Source organism: Petaurus breviceps, unplaced genomic scaffold (assembly GCF_028583685.1).
Source record: "Petaurus breviceps papuanus isolate PSGF00001 unplaced genomic scaffold, PetGlider_PUasm1.0 582, whole genome shotgun sequence".
NCBI classification, from domain to species: Eukaryota; Metazoa; Chordata; class Mammalia; order Diprotodontia; family Petauridae; genus Petaurus; species Petaurus breviceps.
The window spans coordinates 15,399,384-15,424,474 of record NW_027186390.1 but is presented as its reverse complement, the minus strand read 5'-3'; the positions used below and the strand labels follow the sequence as shown (position 1 = coordinate 15,424,474).

Below are 25,091 nucleotides of genomic sequence, written 5' to 3'. Positions count from 1 at the left end.
GAAGGAAGGAAGGAAGGAAGGAAGGAAGGAAGGAAGGAAGGAAGGAAACATTTATTAAGCACCTACTATGTGTCAGGCACTATGCAAAGTGCTTTATAAATAATATCTCATTTGATGCTCACAACAACCCTGAGAAATAAGTGCTATTATGACCACCATTTTATAGTTAAGGAAATTGAGGCAGACAGAAGCTAAATGACTCACCAGATCTTAACTCAGATCTTCCTGACTCCAGGCCTATACTATCCTACTTTGACACCTAGCTGCCAACTCAGTGTCTCATTTTAAAAAAAAGTAAACTGCCAATGGGTTGATGATCTGCATCAGTCAAAGGAATCTCCATATTCAGAATTTCCCACATAAGTAAAACTACAAGTCCAGACAAAATAAAAGTATGCACAGATATGTATACATGTGTATATATATATACATACATACACATATACACATACACACATACACATGCATATACACACAATACACATACATACACATACATGCATACATATACACACATACACATATACATAGCAGTATGTAGTAGTAGAACAGAGGGCTGAACTCAAAGGCAAGAAGACCTGTGTCTAAGTCCTGCTTATGACACATAGCAATTGAATGACCATAAGCAAATTACTTAACTCTCAGTGCCCTAAGCAACTCTCTAAGACTATATCTTACAGAGAAAGTACTGACCTACACAGGTAAAAGAAGCCCCTCACTGGAAGCTCTTGTTGTCCCAACTTGATCTATGATCCAGTGACACTGACCTCCTGGCAGTTCCTCAAACAAGACATTCTACCTCCTGATTCCAGGCATATATTATGACTTGTCCTCCATGCCTAGGATATTATTCCTCATTTTCACATACTGGTTTCCCTGACTTCTTTCAAGTCCCAGCTTCTGCATGAAGCCTTTCTTGTTCCACACCCCCTTACTGTCTTCCCTCTAAAATAATCTTCAATTTATCCTGACTCTAACTTTCTTATATCTTCTTGCTTGTACATTGTCTTCCCCAGTTAGACTGGGAGCTCCTTGAAAGCAGGGATTTTTTTTTCTTATCTGGCACATAGTAGGCATTTAATAAATGTTTACTGACTGACTACATAGACAAAATCATGGGTCCAGTCCAAGAAAAAAAGGATGTATAGTATTTAAATGCTCTTCAATTCCATGTTGACTCATTCCCTCAAGCCTAACCCCAACCAGCAGCAAAAATCATGAGAGAAATTAAGTACAAACGATGTGTCTTTTAATAATTGAGATTGCTCTGTTGGGTTTTCTATTATATACTGTAACAGTTATTTCTAGCACTTCCAAGTAACCTCATTTTTAAATAAACCCCTGGAAAACATGATTGTTTACATTTACATGGTGACCTTATAAAGGGAAAATCGGGATTTCTCTTACGTGAAAAATGTACTACTTTCAAAAGAGTCCAGGGAATAAATATTTAATTAGCAATTTTATCATGTACCTCAAAAAGAAAAAAAAAGTTTTTATAAGAGCAGGAATGTTATACAATTCTTGTTAGTAATAACAGTACATGAAAGGCCTATAATGTGATCATGAGTAATTAATCTCTGATGTAAAAATTCCCTCCACCAAAGCAGATCTCAACCATCCCAGACAATTAGATGGAAGAGACAGGTAAAGATTAATGGCTAGCCCAAGGTCACACAGCTAGTTATAATATAACTCATTTGAATCTCGGTCTTCCTAACACCAACATCAGTAGTCTACCCATTATGTAACACTGACCCAACTGACCTACAATTTTAAACATAATACTACATCTCCTATCTCCATGCCTCTGTACTAGCTGTCTTCCATTACTGGAATGCCTAGAATCTCCCTCACCTCCATCTCTTGTTTTCCTTCAATCTTTAACTCAAATGCTGCTTGCTGTGTGACGCCTTTTCTGGTCACCACCCCCCTTCACCTGCTAGTGCCTTCCCCTCCAATGTTATTTTGTAATCTACTTTGTAGGTTTTATATATGGCTACCTACATGAGATATATATTTGCATCCATATGATGTGTGTGTGTTGTCTCCACAGCTTCATGTAAGCTCCTTGAGAGTAGAAACTGTGTCATTTTTGTACCAAAAATAGAAGGTTTCATAATTATGTTACTTTCCAGAGGATGACAGAGCATCCAAATATACCAATTAATTGGCAGATTACACTGGGCAATCTATACACCAGATAGGACTTCCATGACCTTTTAGTGTTACTAAATCATTGTATGCTATGATCTCTGCAGTACTGGTCCCGATTAAGTAATTCTTGGTATCGAGCTCCAGGACCATAACCACTTCAAAGGGCCATGGGATCCCTTGAGCTGATAACTCGGTTCTTATCCCTCCCCTTATCAAATTTCTAATCCAAGTGGAGGGATGCCAAACCTGGCCCATTAAACTGCTTCAAATCCAGTGGATTTGGTGTAGTTCGGGGCTTAGATTAGAAAATTCCAGGACCTTAAGTGTTCCCCTGTCTATATCTCTGCCTCTTTTTTTTTTTTAAAGCAATCGGGGTTAAGTAACTTGCTCAAGGTTACACGGCCAATTATTTCTGGGTGTGGTGCTGAGTATCTGAGCCCGGGATTCGATCTCCAGGTCTTCTCAACACTGGAGCCGGTGCTCTTACTCGCTGTGCTACCTGGCTGCCCCTATATCTCTACCTCTTAAGGAGGAGCCAGAGCCCTGAAGTTTTGAAATAGCCTTCAGGTGAACATCACTCAGTCTTTACTAATAGTACCACTTTTGACTTCAGTAGTTGCCAAACTATAAGTCATTTCAGTGTCCTGAAAAGGGTGTCATTTTGATACACCAATTAACATGGAGGGTTTTTATCAAATGTCTGTATCTAAATTATCAATGAAGAAAGTAATTAAGCATTGGAAACAAGTTATTGTAAAAAGGACACAGAACCAAAAAATCTGGAAGTATACATCTCAAGTATGGACTTCTTTAAAGGAAATTAAATTAAATTCAAGAAATACTTATTAAGGACCTACTATGTTCAAAGCACTGTGCAAAAGTGCTGAGGACATAACACAGATTTAAAAAAAATTTACATGGACCCTGTACTCAAGAAGTCTACATTCTACTTTTCAAACTTCATTCTACCAGTCCCAAAGCACAAGTAAATTGAATGTACAGGTTGAGATGAATAACTACATTTTTTGAACAAGTCACTGTGCTAAATGTTCAGTGTTTTTTGCTTCAAATGAGTTTCTTATTACTCTCCCAAAATTTATATTGCTTAACATGACTGTTTTCACAAATGCCTAACACATTTCTAGAAAGATACCATTTCCAAGTCAAAATATTTTAAATACTATTTGAGATCTGTCATTCTTTTGGTTGTTATGTTGCAATGGTTTGATTGGTTTTTTCCCATTAAGAAATTTTAAAGAAGAATCAAGTTATTCATGTAAATTCCCAATCTGCTAAAAAGCAATTAATTTTTTTTCTTTTGATATACATAAAGGAGTGTGTCTGTGTCTGTGTGTCTGTGTAGAGCAGCCCCTCTAGGACTTCCTCCTCCAGTTAGGTACTCCCAGGTTGCAGTTGGGTCCCCTAAGAGTCACAATCACTCTCAGGTTTATAAGATACTCCATGGGTCTGCATTACTAAAAATATAACTCCTAACTCCCCACTTGTATCCTTACTTTTAATAGTCAAACAGTAGACTATTAGCTTCAAGCAAAATAATCAACTAAAATGGAATAGTAAAAACAATAACCACAAAACATTCCTTCCATAAATCTAGGGTACACTCTCCCACAAATGTAGCATCAATGGAAAGAATAGTCAAAAACTTAGACTACAGTAATACTGAGACACACATGTATGGAACATATGCTATCAAGGCAATTCATGCCTTCAATACTGAATGACCCCAAAGTCCTTTCTCTTTTCACAGAATCTTTATGGTGTTCCCCTTTTCCCAATGAGCACTGCGTCTCTGCTATGCAGGTCACTCAGGTGGGCTCCCTAAGCCTGCTGCTCTCTGCAGTTCATTTCCCATCTTCCAAGACTAATTTTCTCTTTGATACACAGTTGGCTCTCTTAATGGCTACCAAATGTCATCATATTCCTTACAGCTTCTTCCATTAACTCACTCTCCCTCTCTCTTTCTCTACTCTGTATTAGATTCAGAATCTATTACTGAGCAAGTAGCTTTTCTGCCATGGCCAATGGAAAAAAGTAAGAAGAGAGGAATTCCTTCCCTCGCTGAGTACCCTCCAATAGAGACAAAGTGGCAAAACTTAACTTTTTAAAAACCACTAAGGGTGTGGCAAATCTTTTGCCAGTCAATGACAAGCTGCCCTTCTAATTCCATCAGTGAGAACTTCTTGGCACTTCATAAAAAGATAACAGACTAGACATATTTTCACACTTTCTTTAATATCTCTCTTGTTATCTGCCTCTTTAAGTGATTATATCAACAGTACTGGAATGGAAGCCAATTCCCCCATACACATACTATATATACAATTTTTCTAGCATATATATACTTGGAATAATGAGGAAATTGAACTAGGTAGACTAGGGTTGTTTGAGTCTATGATTTTATGGAAAAGAATGGAATCAGGCATTTTTCTACAGATGTTTATAAAGTGCTTTCACATCTTCCATGGGATAGAGGTCTGGCCAGTTTAGCAAACTAACTAGAAGAGGGTGGGGCAACAGGATGAGAATCCCCAAGAGGAGAAAGAATGGGAATTCTTAAATTTAGGCAAATAACTGCATTTGTGGAATCATGTTTGAATATGAGCTATCATTTACTATGTATTTACATGTTACCAAGTAGTTCAATGAACTCAATAAGCTGTTGGTTGTTTTCCAAAGAAATAGTACATACAGACTAGGCACATGTTGTAAGAATATAATCTGTCTTAAACTCCTAAATCTGATGACTAACTAGAAAAAAATTAAAATGAATTAAGTAAAAATAAAAGTACAATAAATGATATAGCGGGTAAGAACAATAATTTATCTGTCAAAAGGTATTTAGGGAAAATCGATTCATCTCAAAAGTTCAGGAATATGCTATGAGAAAGGGAACATAGTATAGGAGATTATGTTGGACCCAGAGTTGAGAAAACCTGGATGCAAATCCTATATATATTAAAAATTGTATGATAAGAGGGAGGGGGAGAAAATTTGGAACTCAAAGGATTGTGGAACTGAATGTTATAAACTAAAAGTAAATAAACATATTTTAATTGTGTGATAATAGCAAGCCAGATCAACTTCTCTCTGCCTTGGTTTTCTCATCTGTAGAGAGATAATACCTATAGCATATCTCACAAAGTTGTAAAGATCAAATGAGCTGATATATGTAAAGTACTAAATAAATGTGAATTATAACCATGAAAACAGATTAGTCATAGCTCCTTAATTCATCAATTTATGCAAACAGTTCTCAACCCTATAATGGTTTGAGTCTACCGCCAACTTGTCTGTTGACAATTTCCAGTATGTCTTACTGTATGTCTCTGAAATTTACTGTGTCCAAAATAAAACTTCTTATCTTTTCTCTAAAACCTACCTCTCATCCTAATTTTCCAGTCTCTGTGGAGTATACCACCATCTTTCCAGTCACTCAGGTACACATCATTGGAGTGATCTTTGGCTCTTTACTTTTGACCCATATTCAATAGGTTGCCAAGACTTAGCAATTTGTCCTCACTGACAATATCTCTTCTGTCTATCCCTTATCTCCCTAAACACAGCCATCACCCTAGACTATCCATCTCCTATTTGATCTCCCTGCCTCCAGTCTTTCCCCTCTCCAGTTCATCTTATACAAAGCTACCAAACTGATGTTACTAAAGTTCAGTTCTGACATTCTACTTCCCTTCTGAAGAAACTCCATCTCATTGCCTCTGTGATCAAAGCCAAACATACTTAGCATTTAAAATCTCTTCGCAATCTTATCCTAGCCCACTTTCCCAGGATTGTTATGTATTATTTCCCTTCGCTCATTCTCCCTTCTGGCTAGACTGGAATTCTTGATGTTTTTCAGACACAGGAATCATCTCCCACTACCATACTTATGTGCTAACTGTCCTCCATACCTAGAACAGTCTCTTTCCTTATTTCTGTTTGTAGAATCCTAAGATTCCTCCAAGACTAAGATCAATTGCCACCTGCCACACAAGGCCTTTCCCTGATCCTCCTTCAAAAATATGTATTTTACATAATTGTGTAAATGTTTCCAGAAGCTCCTTGTGGCCAGGGAACATTTTGTGTTTGTCATTACATCCCCCCAAAGTAGCATAGTACTTTGCCTATAGGAGGGACTTAATAAATGCTTATTGAATAAATAAATGCACTTTATTACTTCTTCTATAAAATATTAAGGACAGCAAGTTATGGTGGCTAAAGTGGCAGACTTGGAGACAAGAAGTCCTGCATTCTGATCCTACCTGTGACACTTGACTATGTGACTAGACAAATTTTCTAACCTCTCTGAACCTTAAACATTGCTCTAGACTTATGGCTTGGGAAATGCATGATCTAGACTGATGTTTCAACAATGAAATTGCAGATTTTACATATGTAAAGTAGCATTTGTCTCTATTTGCATGAAAAAAAAAGAAATCCTTTCCAGCTCCAAGGGTTTCCTGCTATTCCCGGGGCTCCATGATTGGAAGTCAGAACTTACACAATTAAATTCCCATCAAAATTAATCATTTAGAACCTGCTTTTTCCACCTTCTTGAGGTACAAGAATTAAAACTACAGAACATTCTAAGCACAGACATACATGAGTGGATCATAAATTCCATTTGGATTCTATTACCCACACCAGTGATTTCTATTTGTTTGTGTAACCTTTGGCTGAAGCAACATATTGGGTCATTATGCCCAAGAACAACCTGATCAAAAAGCAGTATCAGAATATATCTACATCTTTGCTAAATAGAGACACATTTTTTAAAATGTGAACAACTTTTCCAAACATTAACCCAAACACTTTTTCTATGATTACTAAATTTGAACAACTTTATCTGTCTTTATTTTGCAGTAAAATTTTAGATATTTAAAAAAACATAAAACCCTACTTATCCAGTAATACCCTACTTATCCAGAGGTAAGACTTTTAGCAATTTCAACCCCTTGGGATATAGTTACAAGCCTAGAAGCAAGAAAAATAATGACTTTAAGGAAAAATTAGTTGTCATGTTCAAAAGTATGCAAACCACCAAGCCCTAGAGGAGTATATATATGTTATGCAGATGAAAAACTCATGACCAGTTTTAAGATGAAGGACAGCTAGATGGCACAGTGGATAAAGCCCTGGGTCTGGAGTCAGAAAGACTCATTTTCCTGAGATCAAATCTGGCCTCAGACGCTTACTAGCTGTGTGACCTGGGGCAAATCACTTAACCCTGTTGGCCTCAGTTTCCTCATTTGTAAAATGATCTGGAGAAGGAAATGACAAACTACTACAGTATCTTTGCCAAAAAAAAAACCCTAGTGGGGTCACAAAGAGTCAGACAGGACTGAAATGACTGAACAGCAACAAAGCAATGTTGGCATTAGCTAGTGGCTGAATTTAATTGAAATAATAGGCATCTGGTGGAGCAGTGGATGGAACACTGGGAGTCAGAAGGTCTCAAGCTCAAATCTGCCTTCAGATACTTCCTAGCTATGTGACTGAGCAAGTCATTTAACCTACCTTAGTTTCTTTAGCTGTAAAATAGATTTAAAAATAGTATCTACTTCCCAGGATTGTTGTGAGGATCATATAAGAAAAGAATTGTAAAGTGCTTAATACAATGCCTGGCATATAAGAGCTGCTATATAAATGCTTGTTTCTTTTTCTTCCTAAAAATAGGTAGCATTTCTATAGAACTTTAAATGTTACAGAACTGTTAAATGTTTAAATAGAACTTTACATGTAGTATGTCGTTTGATCCTGACAACAGAGCTGGGAAGCAGAGATTATCATTATCCCCACTTTATAGATGAGGAAACTGAGGAACAGAGAAGTTAAGTAACTTGCCTGGATTCACACAGATAATAATTATCCAAGACAGAATCTGTACTTAGATCTTACTGACTCCAAGTTCAGGAATCTATGTGCATAGTACTTGTGTTCATCCTTCGTTTTTGAAGAGGACCATGGCACCGGGGAAATGATGACATGACTTGCATTTGACTTTGATTCAAGTGAAGGAGAGCTGTGCAAGGTCACCAGCCTCACATTCTCCTCCAGAGCCATCTGAGTCCAGTGGCCAGATATTCATCAGGATGACTAGAGATGACCCAGAATGCAGTGGGAGACCTGGCCCTTTTAGGTTAAGGCCTTTTCACTTACTTAGAGTGAGATAATACCTATTCAGTGAATACATCTCTTTAGGAAGTGAGTCAAAGGATGGCCCCTTTAATTGAAAAAGGAGAAAAAAATCAAGCTAGGAGGGGAAGACCCTCGGTTACCATTAACATTCACTCTAAGGCAGGTGGTAAAAAAAACAGCCATTAAAGTAGAACTTGGACAGGGACCTATTGTGGTGCAATCTATGAGCTTTAGAGTCAACTAGATTTAAGGTTTTGTGAAGAAGAAAAAGGAGGCGAGGCAGGACGGGGCATACCACTTAGATGTTGCCCAAACACACACACACATCATAAAACCCTTGGTGTTGGGGACAGGAATAATATCGATATTATAATAGCATTTGTATGTTTTAAAGCATAATTGTGATTTTATTGGTTAAAGAACTCCCAGTGAGAAATCTCCTTTTACCTATACATGTAGGAAACTATTTTGTGACTTACAGTCTTACTGAATTACCTGGGGCACTGAAACATTCAATGACTTGCCGAGGATCATGTGGCTAGTATATGTCAGAGGCTGGATTTGAGCCCAGTATTCCTGATTCCAAGGCAACTTTCTTTTCATTATACTATTTGTCTTCCTGTGTACCTTTATAAAAATAATATTATATAGTTGCTTTTATTCCAATGCTCAGTAACCAAGTTGTAATTTGATGATACAACTAAAGTAACATAGAAAAGTGTTATGTCTAAAATGGTGTCCAGAGGAAATTCCCATGGAAAATGAAGCTGATTTTTTTTAGGGGGAGATGGAAGATTTATAAATGAAAATATATCAATATATCATTTTCGGAAGCACACAGATCATAACAACTAACCCCATTAGGAGTAGCTACATTGAAAATAGGTGTCCATATGACTAACATGTTGTTTGATTTATTTCACTTGCCTTCTATAAAGTATACCACATTCTTTGAGTTTAATGACCACATGGAGTCTAGAATGGACAAAGCATATATCTACAGGTAAAGTATAATTCAAGTTCTTGGAAAGGGGAAGAGATTAATTGGTCCAACCAACCAGACAGACATGTGGGTGAAATTAAGTCATGACCTCCCTATTCAGCAAAGGGAAGACATTTTCTAGAACGGAAACATAGGGGTTCATTCCAAGGCTGATCTGATGGACATATTTTTAAATGAGATGTAAGTATAAGGATTACTTTATGATTCTAGATGATTTTAGTTCTGAAAGGAAAAAAAAAGACCATTACCAACTTCAACTGGGATTAGTCTAGACAGACATGATCTTTTGCCAGTCCACTTTATGTCTCTGTCACCACACCTCGGACCTAATCTGAAATACATTTTTTTTGTTATTCTGAGCCTCTTGCAAAGAGTCCTTCAGTCATAGTGAATTGTAGGGTGGAATCCCATGAGCCTTTCTGAGATATCCAGTTAAATCAGCATGTTGTGCTTTATCAGGCTCCAAGCACAGAGGTGACCCTGGAGGCCAAGTCTTTCATGGAACTGATTCATACCATGTGTGAATGGAGAAAACAAGAATTTTTTTCCCACTTTGTCAGACCCAGTCAAGAGGCTGGAGCCAGAAAACAGGCAATGGCACCATCACTTTCAGTAGTCCTAATGAGAGTTAACAGCACTAGAGGTGAAAGCAAGAGGGTCTGGGGGAACTTTCAGGGGAAAATAATAGGCCATATTTCAGTAAAAACATTAATCCTTGCTTGGCATATGTTATTCCTGACAGAATCATTCGTGTCACTGGATACTTGCTGTTCATCCTACATATTAATGCATGCATTTATTACTGGGCTTCAGACTATGAAGGAATTGGTAGCACTAAATGGGTATATGATGGTAAGGGAAATAGGTAAGTGCTACTTTTGGAAGAAACATTTATTGATTTTTCTCAGCTTCTATTTCAAGGTATGTCTAAAAAAAAAAACAACTGTTTAGATAACTAACTTTTCAACAGCCCCACTGCTGATTGTTAGTAATGAATGATGCTAATTATTTGGTGGGCAGGTGCAGTGAATAATTAGTTTACCTCTGAGGGGTTTTATGGGTTTATGAGTCAGCTATAACCACTAAGTCAATTAAACATTTAGAAAGTAACAAGGGTAGTAAATTAAACTTGCCGATTAGGCATGCAAGTTTTCAAGGCATAAGAGATCATTTGAAAAGATTAGTGGAGTAGAATCAGGATGTGGTATCCAGCAAGATGTCACTGGTTTATTTAATACTGAAGTTTTCTTTCTGAAGGGACAAAGGCCTTGGGCTTAAAAGAGGCCCCACTAGTTTTCTGCTCCAGTGAAAATCACATATGGGCATATTGTAAAGCAATGTCCTTGTTGGAAAGTAGCAGGTATTAGTATGTACTATCAAGGGCATAGCAGCTGTGGGAAGGATGGCAATTATAGGATAAAGGAAAGAGAGTGGAAACACTAGACAGAATATACAGTACCTGGAGTGAATAAGAGGTGGTAGAAAAGTGTTTGGGGCTTTTTTTTTCCATACCTGGTTTTAATGAATTTTAAATCACAGAGGTCCATTGACAGGAATAAAAACCAGGTAATGGTTTGTTGGAAAGACTTGTAACCAATCCTGTGGGTCCCTTCCTTTGGAAAATGAACTAATGTAAATAGAATTGCCTATTTTTTTCCTAAATCCAAATGACTAGGATAGAAAATTAAGCTGCTTATAAAGTACACTAATAGAAAGCATATGTGAGTATATATTTCAATGAATTCACACAATGAGATCAGTTTATTCAGTCATAACTTTATTTTGAGATGATTCAATTCATTTTAATTCAAATTAACTAATTTAATTCAAATTAAGCATGATGCAATGTACTAAGTCCAGCACTGGGAATACACAGATAGAAAGGACACAGATAATACACTCAAGGAGTTTACGATTTAAATTGGTGAAGAGTGGGGATAGGGAAGACAGATGCTCTGCATGATGGAGGGTTGTGTCTAAATGTTGGGAGACACAGGCAATACCATCCTGTCTTAATTACTCTTTTCACATTGGAAGGCAGTCTGCCTGTACATCTGTACAGTGTCCATATCTAGTCATGGGCTTTCTGACATAAGAATCAAATGATTTTAGTGTCATTTCACTAAGAATCTCAACTACCGTAGACTGTGAGAAAAGCACAAAAGAAGAAATTCTGGTTCCTTTTAAACTGAATTTTATGAGAATGATCTAAGTGCTTTAAGATCATCCATTCTTCATAAAAACACATGAGAAAAGATCTTTACAGATCCCTTTGTACAGGTAGGTTGCCACAGTTAGTTTTGTCCTAGGAATGAGATTGGCTCAGAAATCAGAGCTATCAATACAGAATTGGGGGAGAGTAGTGGAATCAGAATGCAAAGCTTAATGTTCCTTCTAAAGTAATGGAGGCTCTGAAAGCAAAAATAAAAGATTCAGAGCACAAAAATGCAGAAAGGGAGAAAAAATTGGTAGAAGAGAAGCAAAAGATGGTTTTAGAAAAATGAATTCTATAAAACACAAAGTGGTTGTCCTTGAAGACAAAGGATATACAGAGATAACCAATGAAGGTAGGAGGGGATCCAATTATGAAAAGTTTTAAAAGTCAAACAAAGATCCCATTATTTGATCCCAGAGTCAAAAGGGAGCCACTAATGGTTATTGGATATGGGAGTGACATGAAGCAATCGGTTATCTTTAATAGACATTGATCACAAAAGATAAAACAAATAATTTCAATTACATGCAGCTAAAAAGGTTTTATATTTTAAAAAGTCAATATAGCCAAAACAAGAATGGAAAATATTAACTAAGAAAAAATATTTGCATCAGATATCTCATACAAAGATCTTATAACACAAATATATAAGGAAGCAACACAACCGTGTAAGACCAAGAACTATGGGGGTGGCCAAGTAGCACAGCGAGTAAGAGCACCAGCTCCACTCTCAGGATGACTGGGCTCAGACACTTAGCACCCACCCAGAAACACCTGGCTGTGTAACCTTGAACAAGTTACTTAACCCCAATTGCTTAGGGGCAGCCAGGTGGCTCAGCAAGTAAAAGCACCGGCTCCAGTGTCGGGATGACCTGGGGTTCAAATCTGGGCTCAGATACTTAGCACCACACCCAGAAATAATTTCCAACCTTGAGCAAATTACTTAACCCCAATTGCTTAAAAAAAAGAAAAAAGACCAAGAACTATCCCCCAAAAGGTAAGTGGTCAAGGGATATGAACAATCAATTCTGCTTTCAATACATGCTATGTAAACAATCAATACCTGCTTCTATGTACTTTGTATGTACCTATACGTGTCCCTTATTAAAGTAAAAGCTCCTTGAGGGCAGGACCTGTTTTGGGTTTGTCTTTGAATGCTAGGTAACCAACAATGCTTGGTAAATAGCAGTCTCTTATTTTTGTCTCCTATATGAACATAAACTCCTAGTGATTGTTTAATTCTTTGTATGGTATTCTTAGTTCCCAGCTAATAGCACCAATGCAATATTTATAGCACCCACGATCATGATAAAGACTATGACTATAAGTATTGCATGACCTTCAATCACAAAATATACCAAACTCTCCAGATAGAGGACAGAACTTAAGGATTTATTTAGACACCAGAAATACAAATGCCAAAACCAGTAAACTGATCCCATCATAGCACAAAAGATATTCAGAAGCCATAATAACACTGAGAGCCACAGCATCCTTCAGCCTTCCCACAAACCAATACAAGATCAATATCTACTCACAAGTCTACACGACTCATTGCCTGAGCACCCTCTCTCCCCCAGTCTGGCTAGCTCTCAACCAGCTTCCTTTAGGCTTTGCTTTCCTCCAGCAAACTCCTCCCACCACAGGCTCTATGTGACTACATTCAGCCTATTAGGGGGCAGAGTTTACTTTCAAAGCAGGGGAGGTCTTCAAACTCCCCACTACATCTATTAAGGGGCAGGGAAGATCTTCAAATTCCCATTTTCATTACATGACAACATAGCCAGCATTTCTTAAATATTTGTTGATTGATTGATACATTGACTGAATGTCCAGTTTCTAGTGACCTCCAAATTTTAATCTCTACACAGCCTCTACCTCTGACTGTAATAACAAATAGCTATTTTCCTAGAGGTTGCTTTCAGTTCCTATGGTGTCCCCAGAGAGAGTGAACCATAGGCAATAAGCAAGGTATCTCAAAACTTCTGCCCTGGCTCTGTCCAAATGCACTCCAAAATGAATCATTTTTTCTCCAATGAAAAGGAAATGTTGAGCATTATACAAAACTACAATTTGTTAATGGAGGTTGTCTTTATTGGAACCAAAAGTTTTGACCATGTCAAGGCACTGTAGATCCTACAGTATTTTTCCCTGACAAGAAGTGGAGAGTGTTTGTCCCAAATTATCATTTTTCTAATAATATTTTCTCTACTTCCATTCATCTGATTTGCTAGCATATATGGCATTCCTCCTTGTTTTCTGTATCAAGATAACACATAGTAGCTTTGATAATGTGCACATATGGACCATTACCAGGACAAAATGACATATTTGAAATATATGTATATATTACTATATTGAAGATAATATATGTTGTAATGGCAAGCAAAGAAGTACTTAACACCTTGTTTCAGCTATTTAATTATTTAGCACCTTGTTTTAGTTCAAATTTCTTTTAAGCTTTGCCATGATCATATCAAGTCTTTGTTAAGAAACAGAATTTGTGAAGTCCACAACTTGTGCACCCTTGTTGCTGATGCAGCAGGAAGGGGAGGAGCTAATAACCCATAGAAAGAGAGAAACCCAAGCTAGGAAAGAGCAGAACTGAGAAGAATTGAGAAGAGAACTCTTGTGGTGGCAGAGTTGAGGAGGAAACTTGTGGTATCCTGGCACTCTATATTTGTCTGTTCTATCTTTGTTGATTTCACAGGCAGATTGTGAACTGTTTATGGTGCCAGCAATGTATATGAATGTTATTGTGGCTCTGTTAAGCTTTGTCTTCCCAGAAACAGAAACTGTGAAGGACTTGAGGTGGACTGGACACCATAAGCTTCAATGTGGAACAGGAACTGGACAAGGAACTGAGAGCTGCCTACCTTTGAATCCAGGTGACAGTTGGGTAGATTCAGGCAGGAGCTGGGACAAGGGAAGAAGAACCACGGAATCTGAGAGCCACCCTTGAGTCAAGATGAAAAGACTTCTTCTTGGGTGCTTGATGCTGACAGAGAAGATCATGATTAAGACAATGTGACCTAGGGGTGGAGAACTTTGATCTTTGAGAAGACTTTTTGACTGAGAGATTAAGGCAATGTGACGTAGAGTTAGGAGAGCTATGTACTCAGTACCTTGTACCTCTTGAGGACAATTGAGTTAAGGACTTAATAATAACTTTTATTTAAAACTATGTGACCACTTTGGTGAAAACTATGTGGTCACTTTAATGATAACTTGTTATAACATTGTGAATGCTGTACTTTGGTTTCTGTGAATGCTTTGCTTTAATTTACTGCTGAATAGAGAGTTCACTATGTAACCAGAACCTTAAAGCTATTCACAGCAGCAGTCCTCTGGAAAGCTGCTTCTGCTTGTCTTTACATATGTTTATAGATAAGTTGGGAGAAGAGCTTCTAAGTAATCATCATGGTACTTCAACATTAGTGGCCAATATCAGAATAAAAACCTAAATGAAATTTTTTCTATTCACAGGTATCTGAGATGTTACTATTGGGCAGTTCGAACTTTAATTACCATTGGTGGCCTTCCAGAACCACAAAACACATTTGAGATTATCTTCCAACTCTTTAATTTTTTCTCTGGGGTTTTTGTGTTCTCCAGCCTAATTGGACAGGTAAAGTGAAAAAAATAATTGCATTATGTTGCATTAATTTTTTAATATTAATTTATACTTATTGGTTTTTGCTTTTAAATCACCTTTGTTTCTAAATACATCTCTCCCTTTCTCCCCTATCTAGAAGCATCCCTTATAACAAAAAAGAAAAAGAATAAAAGAGTTCTTCAAAACCAACCAACACATTAACTGAATCTAACAATATATACAGTGTTTCACACCCCATAGTCTCCACCTTTCTAATGAAGGGAGGGTTGTGCATTTTTTTATCTGTTCTACAGGACAAAGTTTGACGATTATAATTAAATAGTGCTCAGTTTCATTTTTCCTTTGCACTGCTATTAGTTTAATAATTGTGTATGTTGGCAGATAGGAACAATGTGTAAGAATGCTGGGCATGGCAGCCAGAAGATTTGAGTTCAAACCTCTTCTCAGATATTTACTAGCTGTGTGACCCTGATCAAGTCACTTAACCTCTCTTAGCAGCAATCTCTTAAAAATAAAATGGAGGATAATAATAGTATCTACATTTCAGGGTTGTTGTGAGGATAATCTAAGCTAACACATGTACAGGGTTTAGTAAACCTTAAAGCACTATATAAAGTCTACAATCTATTTCATTTTTCACTTTGTATGAGCTCATATAAATCTTCCCATGTTTTTTCCTAAATTCTTCATAATCATCATTTTTATAGCACAGCAATATGCTATTATTCATGTATCACAATTAATTCAGCCATTTCCCAATGAATGTTTACAATGCTTTGCTTCTATTTCTTTGCTAATATAAAAAGTGTTGTTACAAATATTTCAGTTGTATATAGGACCTTTTTTCTGTCTCTGATCTCCTTGAGGTGTATGTCTAATGTTGGGGTCACTGGATCAAAGGGTATGGTCTTAGTCACTTTCTTATCCTAGTTCCAAATTGTTTTCCAGAATGGTTGAGCCAATTCATAGTTCTAGCAACAGTATATTAGCATACCAGTCTTTCCACAATCCCTTCAATTAGCCTATTCTCATCTTTTGTCAATATTTGTCAATTTTCTAGATATGGGTTGTTTTGATATACTTTCTCTTAGTAGGCATGTGGAACAACCTTATGCTTGCCATTCTTCTTATAAGATTCACGTGATCATTATCCTTTGACTACTTACCCATTGCATGATAACTCTTTGTCTTATACATTGATGTTAGTACCCTGAAGATCTTGGATATTAGAACTTTGTCAGAGATTTTGATTCAGAGTTTCACCCAATTAACAACTTTCCTTCTTATCCTAGTAGTACTAATTTTTTTCATGCAAAAGCTTTTCAGTTTCATGTATGTTTTCTTTTGTATTTATTGTTATCCCATATTGATTAAGAATTTTTCCCCTAGCCAAAGCTATGAAGGAAACTTGAACTCATTCTCTTCTATTTTTTTTAACTGTCTGACCTTTAATATTCAGGTTGTATTCCATTTTGAGCTTATGGTAGAATATTGGTGAATTCCATTTTAAATAGAACTATATGAAGAATATTAATGTTTTTATTAAAGCACTTTACATACATGTAAGGGTTATGGGATTTAAAGATCTTCCATGCCCCGTTGGACTTGCTGACATAGCAGGAAGGGGCGGAGCAAAAGGAAGCAGAAGCCAAGCTGGAGTTCCTGAGGTGGCTGGCGGTGGCGGCCACGGCGGCAGCAACAGCAGAGGCAGCGGCGGCGGCAGCGCGAAGCCCTTTTTGAGTTAGCCAGAATTTCTGCTAAGGACTCCTGCTGAGGACTGCCAGGGGCCGGAGCTGCTGGGAGCGCGCTTCCCAGACGCTGGGTGGTTGCTGTGAGTGGGGAGAGGAGGACCTTTGCCTGAGGTAGCCTGTTCTGTTTTAAAGGCTTGAAAATGTGGGTGCTTTCTACTTTATCTACCTGTGCCAATGTCATAACTACTCTGATGGCTTTCACTTTCTGGTTTTGGGACTCAGTCTTTTGGTATCTTAATAAATTTTCTAGTTTATTCCCCCATATGGCAAGCATGACGTATTTTGTGATGGATAATTATATCAGCATATCTGTAATCTCCATAGGCATTGTGAATATGGCATTGCTGATACAATACACTATTTCATTTAATCCTTACAACAAACCTATGATGTAAGTACATTATTGTTCCAATTATATAGGTGATGAGACAGGCCTAGGGAAGTTTAATGACTTGCACATGATCACATGGTACATAAATGTGAGAGTTGCTATTTGGACATAGGCCACTCCTGACTCCAAAGGCAGTATTAATTTCCACTCCGCATCTAGGTCTTTATTAGGTCAAATCATGAATCCTGTGAAGTGATAACATTATTTGCACTGCATATTTCCATTGGACTGGAACTATTACCATATTTTACATAATCATAACTTTGAATATTAGAAATTTGAATATATGTGACCAATTCACAGGATTGATGATTCTCACCAACAGGGACCTGACTATAGCACACTATGTCTGAATAACTAATAATACATATTAGTTTACTTTAATCCACTCATGTCCCCTTTATAGCACATGTCCTAGGCTAGACAGAGGAAAGATGATGCCATATAGTTTCATGTCTTCTGGATGAAGAGGTCATTGATTCCCACCACCCACTCCCATTTCAAATGCACAAAGCAAATTTCAGCCATTTGTTTCCTGGTTTAGGAAAGAAGTGGGAGATGAATGCAGAGAATTAAATTATACATCTGTTTCTGTACTAAGACCTTAAAGATCAGGCTTAATTTCGAGTAAATTTTTACATCTCAGTTATCATCATTCATGAATTGAAATGTAATCATTCCTTCATTACTGCCATAGCTGCTGAGGATAGTTGAATAATTTCAGCACATTTTAAATTTGGTTGTATACTATGCTCTAAGCATAGATTTATTTAACATTGCATAAATAGCACAAAGTGAAATTGGGAGTTGTCAATTATCCAATGAATCAGGATTATCTAGACAGTCAACCTGCATAATCTATGTTTCATAATTCCACTTTGACTCCTGACATCTGGATTGAAAAGCTATTCTGCCAAGAAGTTACTAAGCTTCCACTTCATTCTGCTACCAGATGAGATCATGTTTCTAAAGCATTTAGCTCAGTTCCTAGTACCTAGTAGGTGCTTATAAGTGTTTGATCCCTCTCTCTTCCCTAGCACCCCCCCCATGGGATCATATTCTATAGAATTTTCAAACATGAATGGTTCATACACAGCAAGGAATAAGAATGTTATCAAATGAAAAGACTAATTCCATACAACTTTACTTTTTTTAGTCTATCTTCTGGCACCATTTATAGAAACAAATGAAAAACATCAGAAATGATGAAATTTATGTTTTCAGATGAGAGATATCATTGGAGCAGCTACTGCAAATCAGAATCATTTCCGTGCCTGCATGGACAATACCATCTCTTACATGAATATGTATTCAATACCCAAAATAGTGCAGAAACGTGTTCGGACTTGGTATGAATATACTTGGGCCTCTCAAAAAATATTGGGTAGGTATGCCTAACTATTCACTCTATCTCTTACAAGTAGTGATATGAGCATTAGACTTGAAATACAAAGACTTGAGGATGAGGTTGAGCTTTGCCTCCTATTATCTGTTTGTGAACAAATCGCTTAAAATCCACTTTAACATGAGTTGCCTCACCTGCAAAATGGTGGTGGGAGAGGGAGCAAAGGGGGAATAACAGCTTCACTATATACCTCATAGGGTAAATGAGTACTCTATAAATCCTAATGTGTCAGATAAGTGTGAATTTCTACATAATAATTAGAGACAAGTACCTAAAAATATCTTGTCAATGAAAAAGGAGGAAAGTTCCTTGAATTCAGGGATGATTTTATCTTTATCTTCATATCCCCATTACCTATTTGAGGTGTATAGGTATTCAGGGAAAACTAGTACCTCTGGTGTGAGGGTTGCTCACCCACCTTTGGGGTCCACCCATCGCCCAACTCTCACCTGTGACTTCAAAAAGCTGTAGCGTCCATAGTGGTCACACCTTGGTAGACCATTTCATGGACTTAACTAGGTTGAGGGTAACTGACAGGCCTCCAACCTGTTGGTGAGTCAGGGGGTGTCTACCTCAAGTACATGAAGATTTCCACTGGTGGAATAGGCAGATGTTCCAACGGCCATGAAGGCAGAAGCTCCATGAAGCAGGAGCAGTGGAGTACTTAGAGTTTGGTTAGACATCGAAGAGGCCACATCCACTGTATCCCAGAGCATCACCAGGCATCTTGACTTTTGTCTTGGCACTTGGACTCTGACTATGGAAGACAGAATAAGGCTGACACTTACACACAACTCTGCCTTACTTGAACCCAATTTATGTGCAAATCAAAAGACCTGTACTATCTTACCATTTTTAGCTATTTCAAGGTCCTGTGGCAACAGGCAGGTGACAAAGTAGCAGGTATGAATACACTGGGAGTTGTGGTCTCAACCCTGCACACAGGCATCCCAGGGCATAGGGTCATCTTCTCACTGGACTGAAGCAGCAGGGGGATTTGGCAGCCCCTGGGTGTCTGAGCAATGTTTTTAAGCACCTCATTGCTCACCTCCTAGCATGAGGAAGGGGCTTTAAAAAGTGCCCTAAAAATTTCCTGCTTCACCCAACCTGGGACTGCTTACCACAGTAGGCAGGGATCCTACACTATGATCAAAACACCAAAAAAAAGGTACAAAAGTTTTGCAAAGATGACTCCACTCACATGGAATGTGCACACACTTATGGACAGCATGAAATCCAGTAGATCTAAAAAACAAATAGCTCTTGTTGTGAAAGAACTCTGCAGGTGTTACTTTCAAATAGCAGCCCTGAGTGCAACAAGGCTGGCAAATGAAGTCCAGCTTACCAAAGTCAGCCTGGCTACATGTTTTTTTCTGGAGTGACCACAGTGATGGGGAGCACTGTGAAGCTGACATAGGTTTCACACTCAGAACTAATCTGGTCAACAAGCTTGTATGCCCCCTAAAAGGAATGAATGACAGGTTCTTGTCAATGTTTGCCAGTTTCAGGAAAGCTCCATGCCAGCATCATCAGTGCATATTCTCCCACTATCATGAACACTGATGAGATCAAAGAAAATTTTAGTGAAGACCTGGAGACCCTCATCATCAATGTGCCAAAGAGGGCAAACTTATAATTCTCGGTGACTTTAATTCAAGGGCAGGCACAGACTACCAGACATGGCATTGAGCCCTTGGAAGGAATGGAGTCAGAACAGCAATAGTAATGGTCACTTACTACTGAAGATTTGTGTATCTTATAATCTAATCATTTATACTGTCTTCCATTTATGTAAATACAATAAAACTTCATGAATGCACCTTCACAGCAAACATTGGCACTTGATAGACGTTGTAAGGAGAAGAGATACACAGGATGTGAGAGTGACAAAGGCAATGTATGATGTAGAGGTTTTAAATGATATTAGGCTTCTTTCATGTATCAAAGCACGTGGTGCTGATCTTCCAGCTGGGATTTACAAGGTAGGGGGTCCATTGCTCATACAAAAGCTGACTGAAATCTTCAGGGTTATATGATAAGAGCTTATCCCTCCAGGAGTTCAAGGATGCCTCCATTGTCCATCTCCATAAAATACAGGGAAATAGTCTGTGCTGTGACAATCACAGTGGGCTCTCTCTCTTAGTCATTGCTGGCAAGATTCTTGCCAGAGTGCTCCTGAATAGACTGATCAGTCACCTGGAAGACAGTCATCTAACCAAGAACCTTCGAAAAGGGCCAAAGAATGATTGACATGGTGTTTGCTGCCCAAGAACCCCAGGAGAAATTTCAGTAGCAGAACAGAGGTCTGTACACAATGTTCATTGATCTGACCAAGATCTTTAATATTGTCAGCCATGAGGATTTGTGAAGATCATGGCAAAATTTGGTTGCCCAAAGTTCATCACTATTGTACATCAGTTTCCTGACAAAATGCTTGCACAGGTTCTAGATTATGGACAATGTTCTCACACTTTCCCAGTCACCAGTGGAGTAAAGCAGGGCTGTATGCTTGCTCCCATGCTTTTTTTTTAGCATGATGTTTTCAAGGATGTTGTCAGATGCCTTCAACAAGGACAAAAACTGCATCAAGGTCAGCTACCACACTGACAGTAAATTATTTAGCTTGAAAAGGCCGAAGGTTGGTGTGTGACTTTTTGTTCACAGATGATTGTGCATTTACCACAGCCTCTGAGGCTGAGATGCAACACAGTATGGATTGATTCTCTGCCACTTGTGCCAATTTTGGCCTGACAACATCAAGAAAACAGAAGTTCTCCACCAACCAGTACAGCACCATGCATGTATGGAACCACTGGTTACGGCAAATGGAGAAATTTTGAATGCTGTGGAAAAGGTTACTTAGGTTGGTAGCATTCTTTCCCAAGGTTGTACACATAGATGATGAGGTTGATACATGTATTGCCAGAGCTAGCTCAGTGTTTGAGAGGCTCTGAAGGAAAGTGTGACAGAGAGGAGGTATTAGACTGCCTACCAAACTACCTTATTGCTGTATGCCTATGAAACCTGGACAGCATACCAGCACTGTACCAGGAAGCTGATTCACTTTCATTTGAATTGTCTTAGGAAGATTCTGAAGATCACCTGGTAAGTTAAGATACCAGACACTGAGGTCCTTCTCCAGCTGAACTGCCAGAAAGCACAAACCTGATGGGCTGGCCACATTACTTAAATGCCAAATGTACATTTGCCAAAAAGACTATTTTATGGAGCCCCCAATGTAGTGATGTCATTTTAGTCCTCTCAGCCTAGCACAGTACTTTTTACATAGCAGGCATTCAATAAATGCTTATTATATTGAACTATATTCAATTGAAACACTACAAATATAAAAGTTATTATTCAATGCATATCCTTTTCTTTCTTCTTTGAGGTAGAAACTGAGGCTAGGCAGACTGAGAAAAGGTAGTCTTAAAAACAAATAACTGCATGATTTGTATGTCTTTAAATATATACAGTATTTATATAAGGAATTTACTAAATTGGAATTGTTTTTTTCTTAAATAGCCAAAAAGACTTTCCAGGGCTATGTTTCTCCCCACTCCCACCCCCAGGAAGTTCAATAAGTATGTTCAGAGAGATCATAACTCTTTCAAGCAACTAAGTGGCTGCTTTAGTAAGTTAACTGGTATCTTGGTGACCTTAAAGAATGAATGCCACCGGGTGGCCACAAAGTTGCTGTGTTCCCCAGGGCATTTTTCAGTGCTTGTTGCTGATAAATGGTATCCTTAGAGCCAAACTCTATGCTCTAAAAAGTTCACTGAGAGAAGAATGAGGCAGTCTCTTAGGGCCTCTGGGAACCATCTAGTTTAAAGACTAGAAACTAACCTCTGGCAGTGTTTCTCACTAGTAATGGAGGCTAGCACCCTCTGTTTCCCCTCCTGTTCTTTTTGGCTATCTCCTGCCATCATCTCCATGGAGAATGGGGGGAAGGGAGGGAAACACATATCTTAAAGGAGTTCTAAGAGCCATCCTGAAAGTAGGTATAGAAAAGACTTAAAAGAATCAAGATTCTTCCCTCTTTCCTAATAACACTCTCCCAATACTCTGTATCTCACAGCCTCTGAGGCAAAACAATGAATTATTACACTAATTTCATTTTAAAATTTTCAGACCAGGGGATAGCTAGGTGGCACAATGAATAGAACACCAGGCCTGAAGTCAGGAGGACTTGAGTTCAAATCCAGCCTCAGACACTTAACATTCACTAGCCATGTGACCTTGGGCAAGTAAAAAAAAAACACACACACGGAAAAAAAAATTTTTCAGACCAGATTATAGCATAATATTGCAATTTGCCATCTTCTGCAATTCTCAATAAAACTTCTGAAATTTCTAAATTAGTAACTTGCACAAATTCATGTGATATTGGCACCTATGATGAAGCTATGTCATTTATCATTCATTCTATTCCCCTGAATATTATGTGTCCTATTTGTACTCCTACAGAAAAAAAAAAAAGTCTGGAAAAAGTTACCTTTTTGAGAAAATAATCATATTGATAATGATCATTATAATTCAATAATATTTTGTATTGCATCTTTCATCCTAAAAGTTTAGAAGCATTTTCATATATAGGTTCTCACTAACCATTTTGCTGATGCAGAAAAAAAAAAGTTAGCATTATCACCATTTTATAGTTAGGCTCACCAGCAGAGCCCAATCTAGAGTATAGGTCTCTTTTTTTTTTTTTAAGCAGTTGTGATTAAGTAACTTGCTCAAGGTTACACGGCCAGTTATTTTGTGTGGATGTTAAGTATCTGAGGCTGGAACTGATCCCAGGTCTCCTGTCTCCAGGCTGCGCTCTTACTCACTGCGCCCCCTGGCCACCCCAAGAGTATGGGTCTCAACTTCCATCCCAGCATTTTCTCTGCTGGCACATAGCTGCACTTAACAAATGTTTGTTGACTTGACTTTTCCCATTTAAATATTCAATATTGTTTCTGTAGATGGGAACTAATTATAATGTCAACAAAGACTGATAAATTAATTTTAATTGCTCTATTTCCTTCATCTCACATCTGTTTTAGCTGTTCCTTTTTTTTTTTTTTGCTTTTTGGAGGACAGTTGGGGTTAAGTGACTTGCCCAAGGTCACATGGCAAGTGTGTCAAGTGTCTGAGACTGGACTTGAACTCAGGTCCTCCTGACTCCAAGGCCGGTGCTCTATTTGCTACACCACCTAGCCGCCCCTATTTTATCTATTCCTATTTCTTAACATAAATAAACTTTCTAATTTTGGTTGATATGTTCCTTTTTTTTTTTTTTGGTCTTTCTGAAGATGAATCAGAATTCCTGGGACACCTGCCAATCAAGATGCAACTGGCCATTGCCATTGATGTGAACTTTGAGATCGTGACTAAGATTGACCTATTCAAAGTAAGTGCTTATACAATGAGGGATAATACACCACATCTGGGGTCTGTAGAGTATAAACCATGGTCACTTATAAAGAAATAAGTTATCCTAAGCTGCAATAAGTTCAAAAATTAAGGGTATATATACATAGAAGAAAGTCACTTGCTAGATCTTTTCTCACCAAAGCTTTCATTTGCTCCCCTTTGTCTCTTTCCCTCTGTCTCCTAATTAGAAATAAGGAAGAAGTGATTTCTTCAGACTATTAATTTAATTTGCATTAATTTAAATATAATTACACTCTATGGTGCATGTATGGAGTCATCTGGTTTCTAAATGTGCCTTAACCAGGTCTATTGAGCCAGACCCTGGTTAAGTCCAGATTGGTTCAAAGATCTGATTATCAAGTCTAATCATGTCTCCCATTCTGAAGGCTTTGGGATCTGAACCTGTAAGTTTTTGGGGGGAGGGAGGTTTCTGTAGTTTTTGTAGAAATATACTCCTTTTTACAAATTTGTAAAGTAGAAATTTATTTAAAATCTTTAAATTCTTGTACAATTTACTATATAACATTTAGTGAAGAATAGTAAATAGAGAGCTCACTAACCTTGGAGCCTCTGCTTCTTAATTTCCCTGGCTTTCTTCAAGACTCAGTTCAAATCCCATCTGCTTCAAGAGGCCCTCTATGATCCTATAATTGCTAGCACCTTCCTCTATGAAATTACTTTTCGTTATAAATGTGTTTGTGTAAAATATATAAAACATATACACTTAAAATATATAATATGTACATAAAATCATCATTATCATTGTCATAACAATATAACATAATAATATATTATTGTAATATACATCCTACCATTTATATGGCACCTTAAGATTTGCAAAGCACTTTATAAAAATTACCTCATTAGATCCTCACAATTACCTGGAGAGGTAGGTACTGTCATTATCCCATTTTACAGCTGAGGAAACTGAGATAGACACTGGTTAAGTGACTTAGGGTCACAGAGCTGGATTTGAACT

General features: G+C 37.8%; 1 protein-coding gene across 1 annotated transcript in view; it reads left to right on the top strand.

The window, feature by feature from the left end:
* CNGB3 (cyclic nucleotide gated channel subunit beta 3) overlaps positions 1-25,091 on the top strand; it is a 103,826-nt gene that overhangs the window by 12,991 nt on the left and 65,744 nt on the right. Inside the window, exons 6-10 of the mRNA XM_069103478.1 lie at positions 9,252-9,316; positions 10,059-10,181; positions 15,018-15,159; positions 18,514-18,673; positions 23,992-24,089. Coding sequence (XP_068959579.1) covers positions 9,252-9,316; positions 10,059-10,181; positions 15,018-15,159; positions 18,514-18,673; positions 23,992-24,089 — 588 coding nt within the window. The remainder of the gene's footprint in view (positions 1-9,251; positions 9,317-10,058; positions 10,182-15,017; positions 15,160-18,513; positions 18,674-23,991; positions 24,090-25,091) is intronic.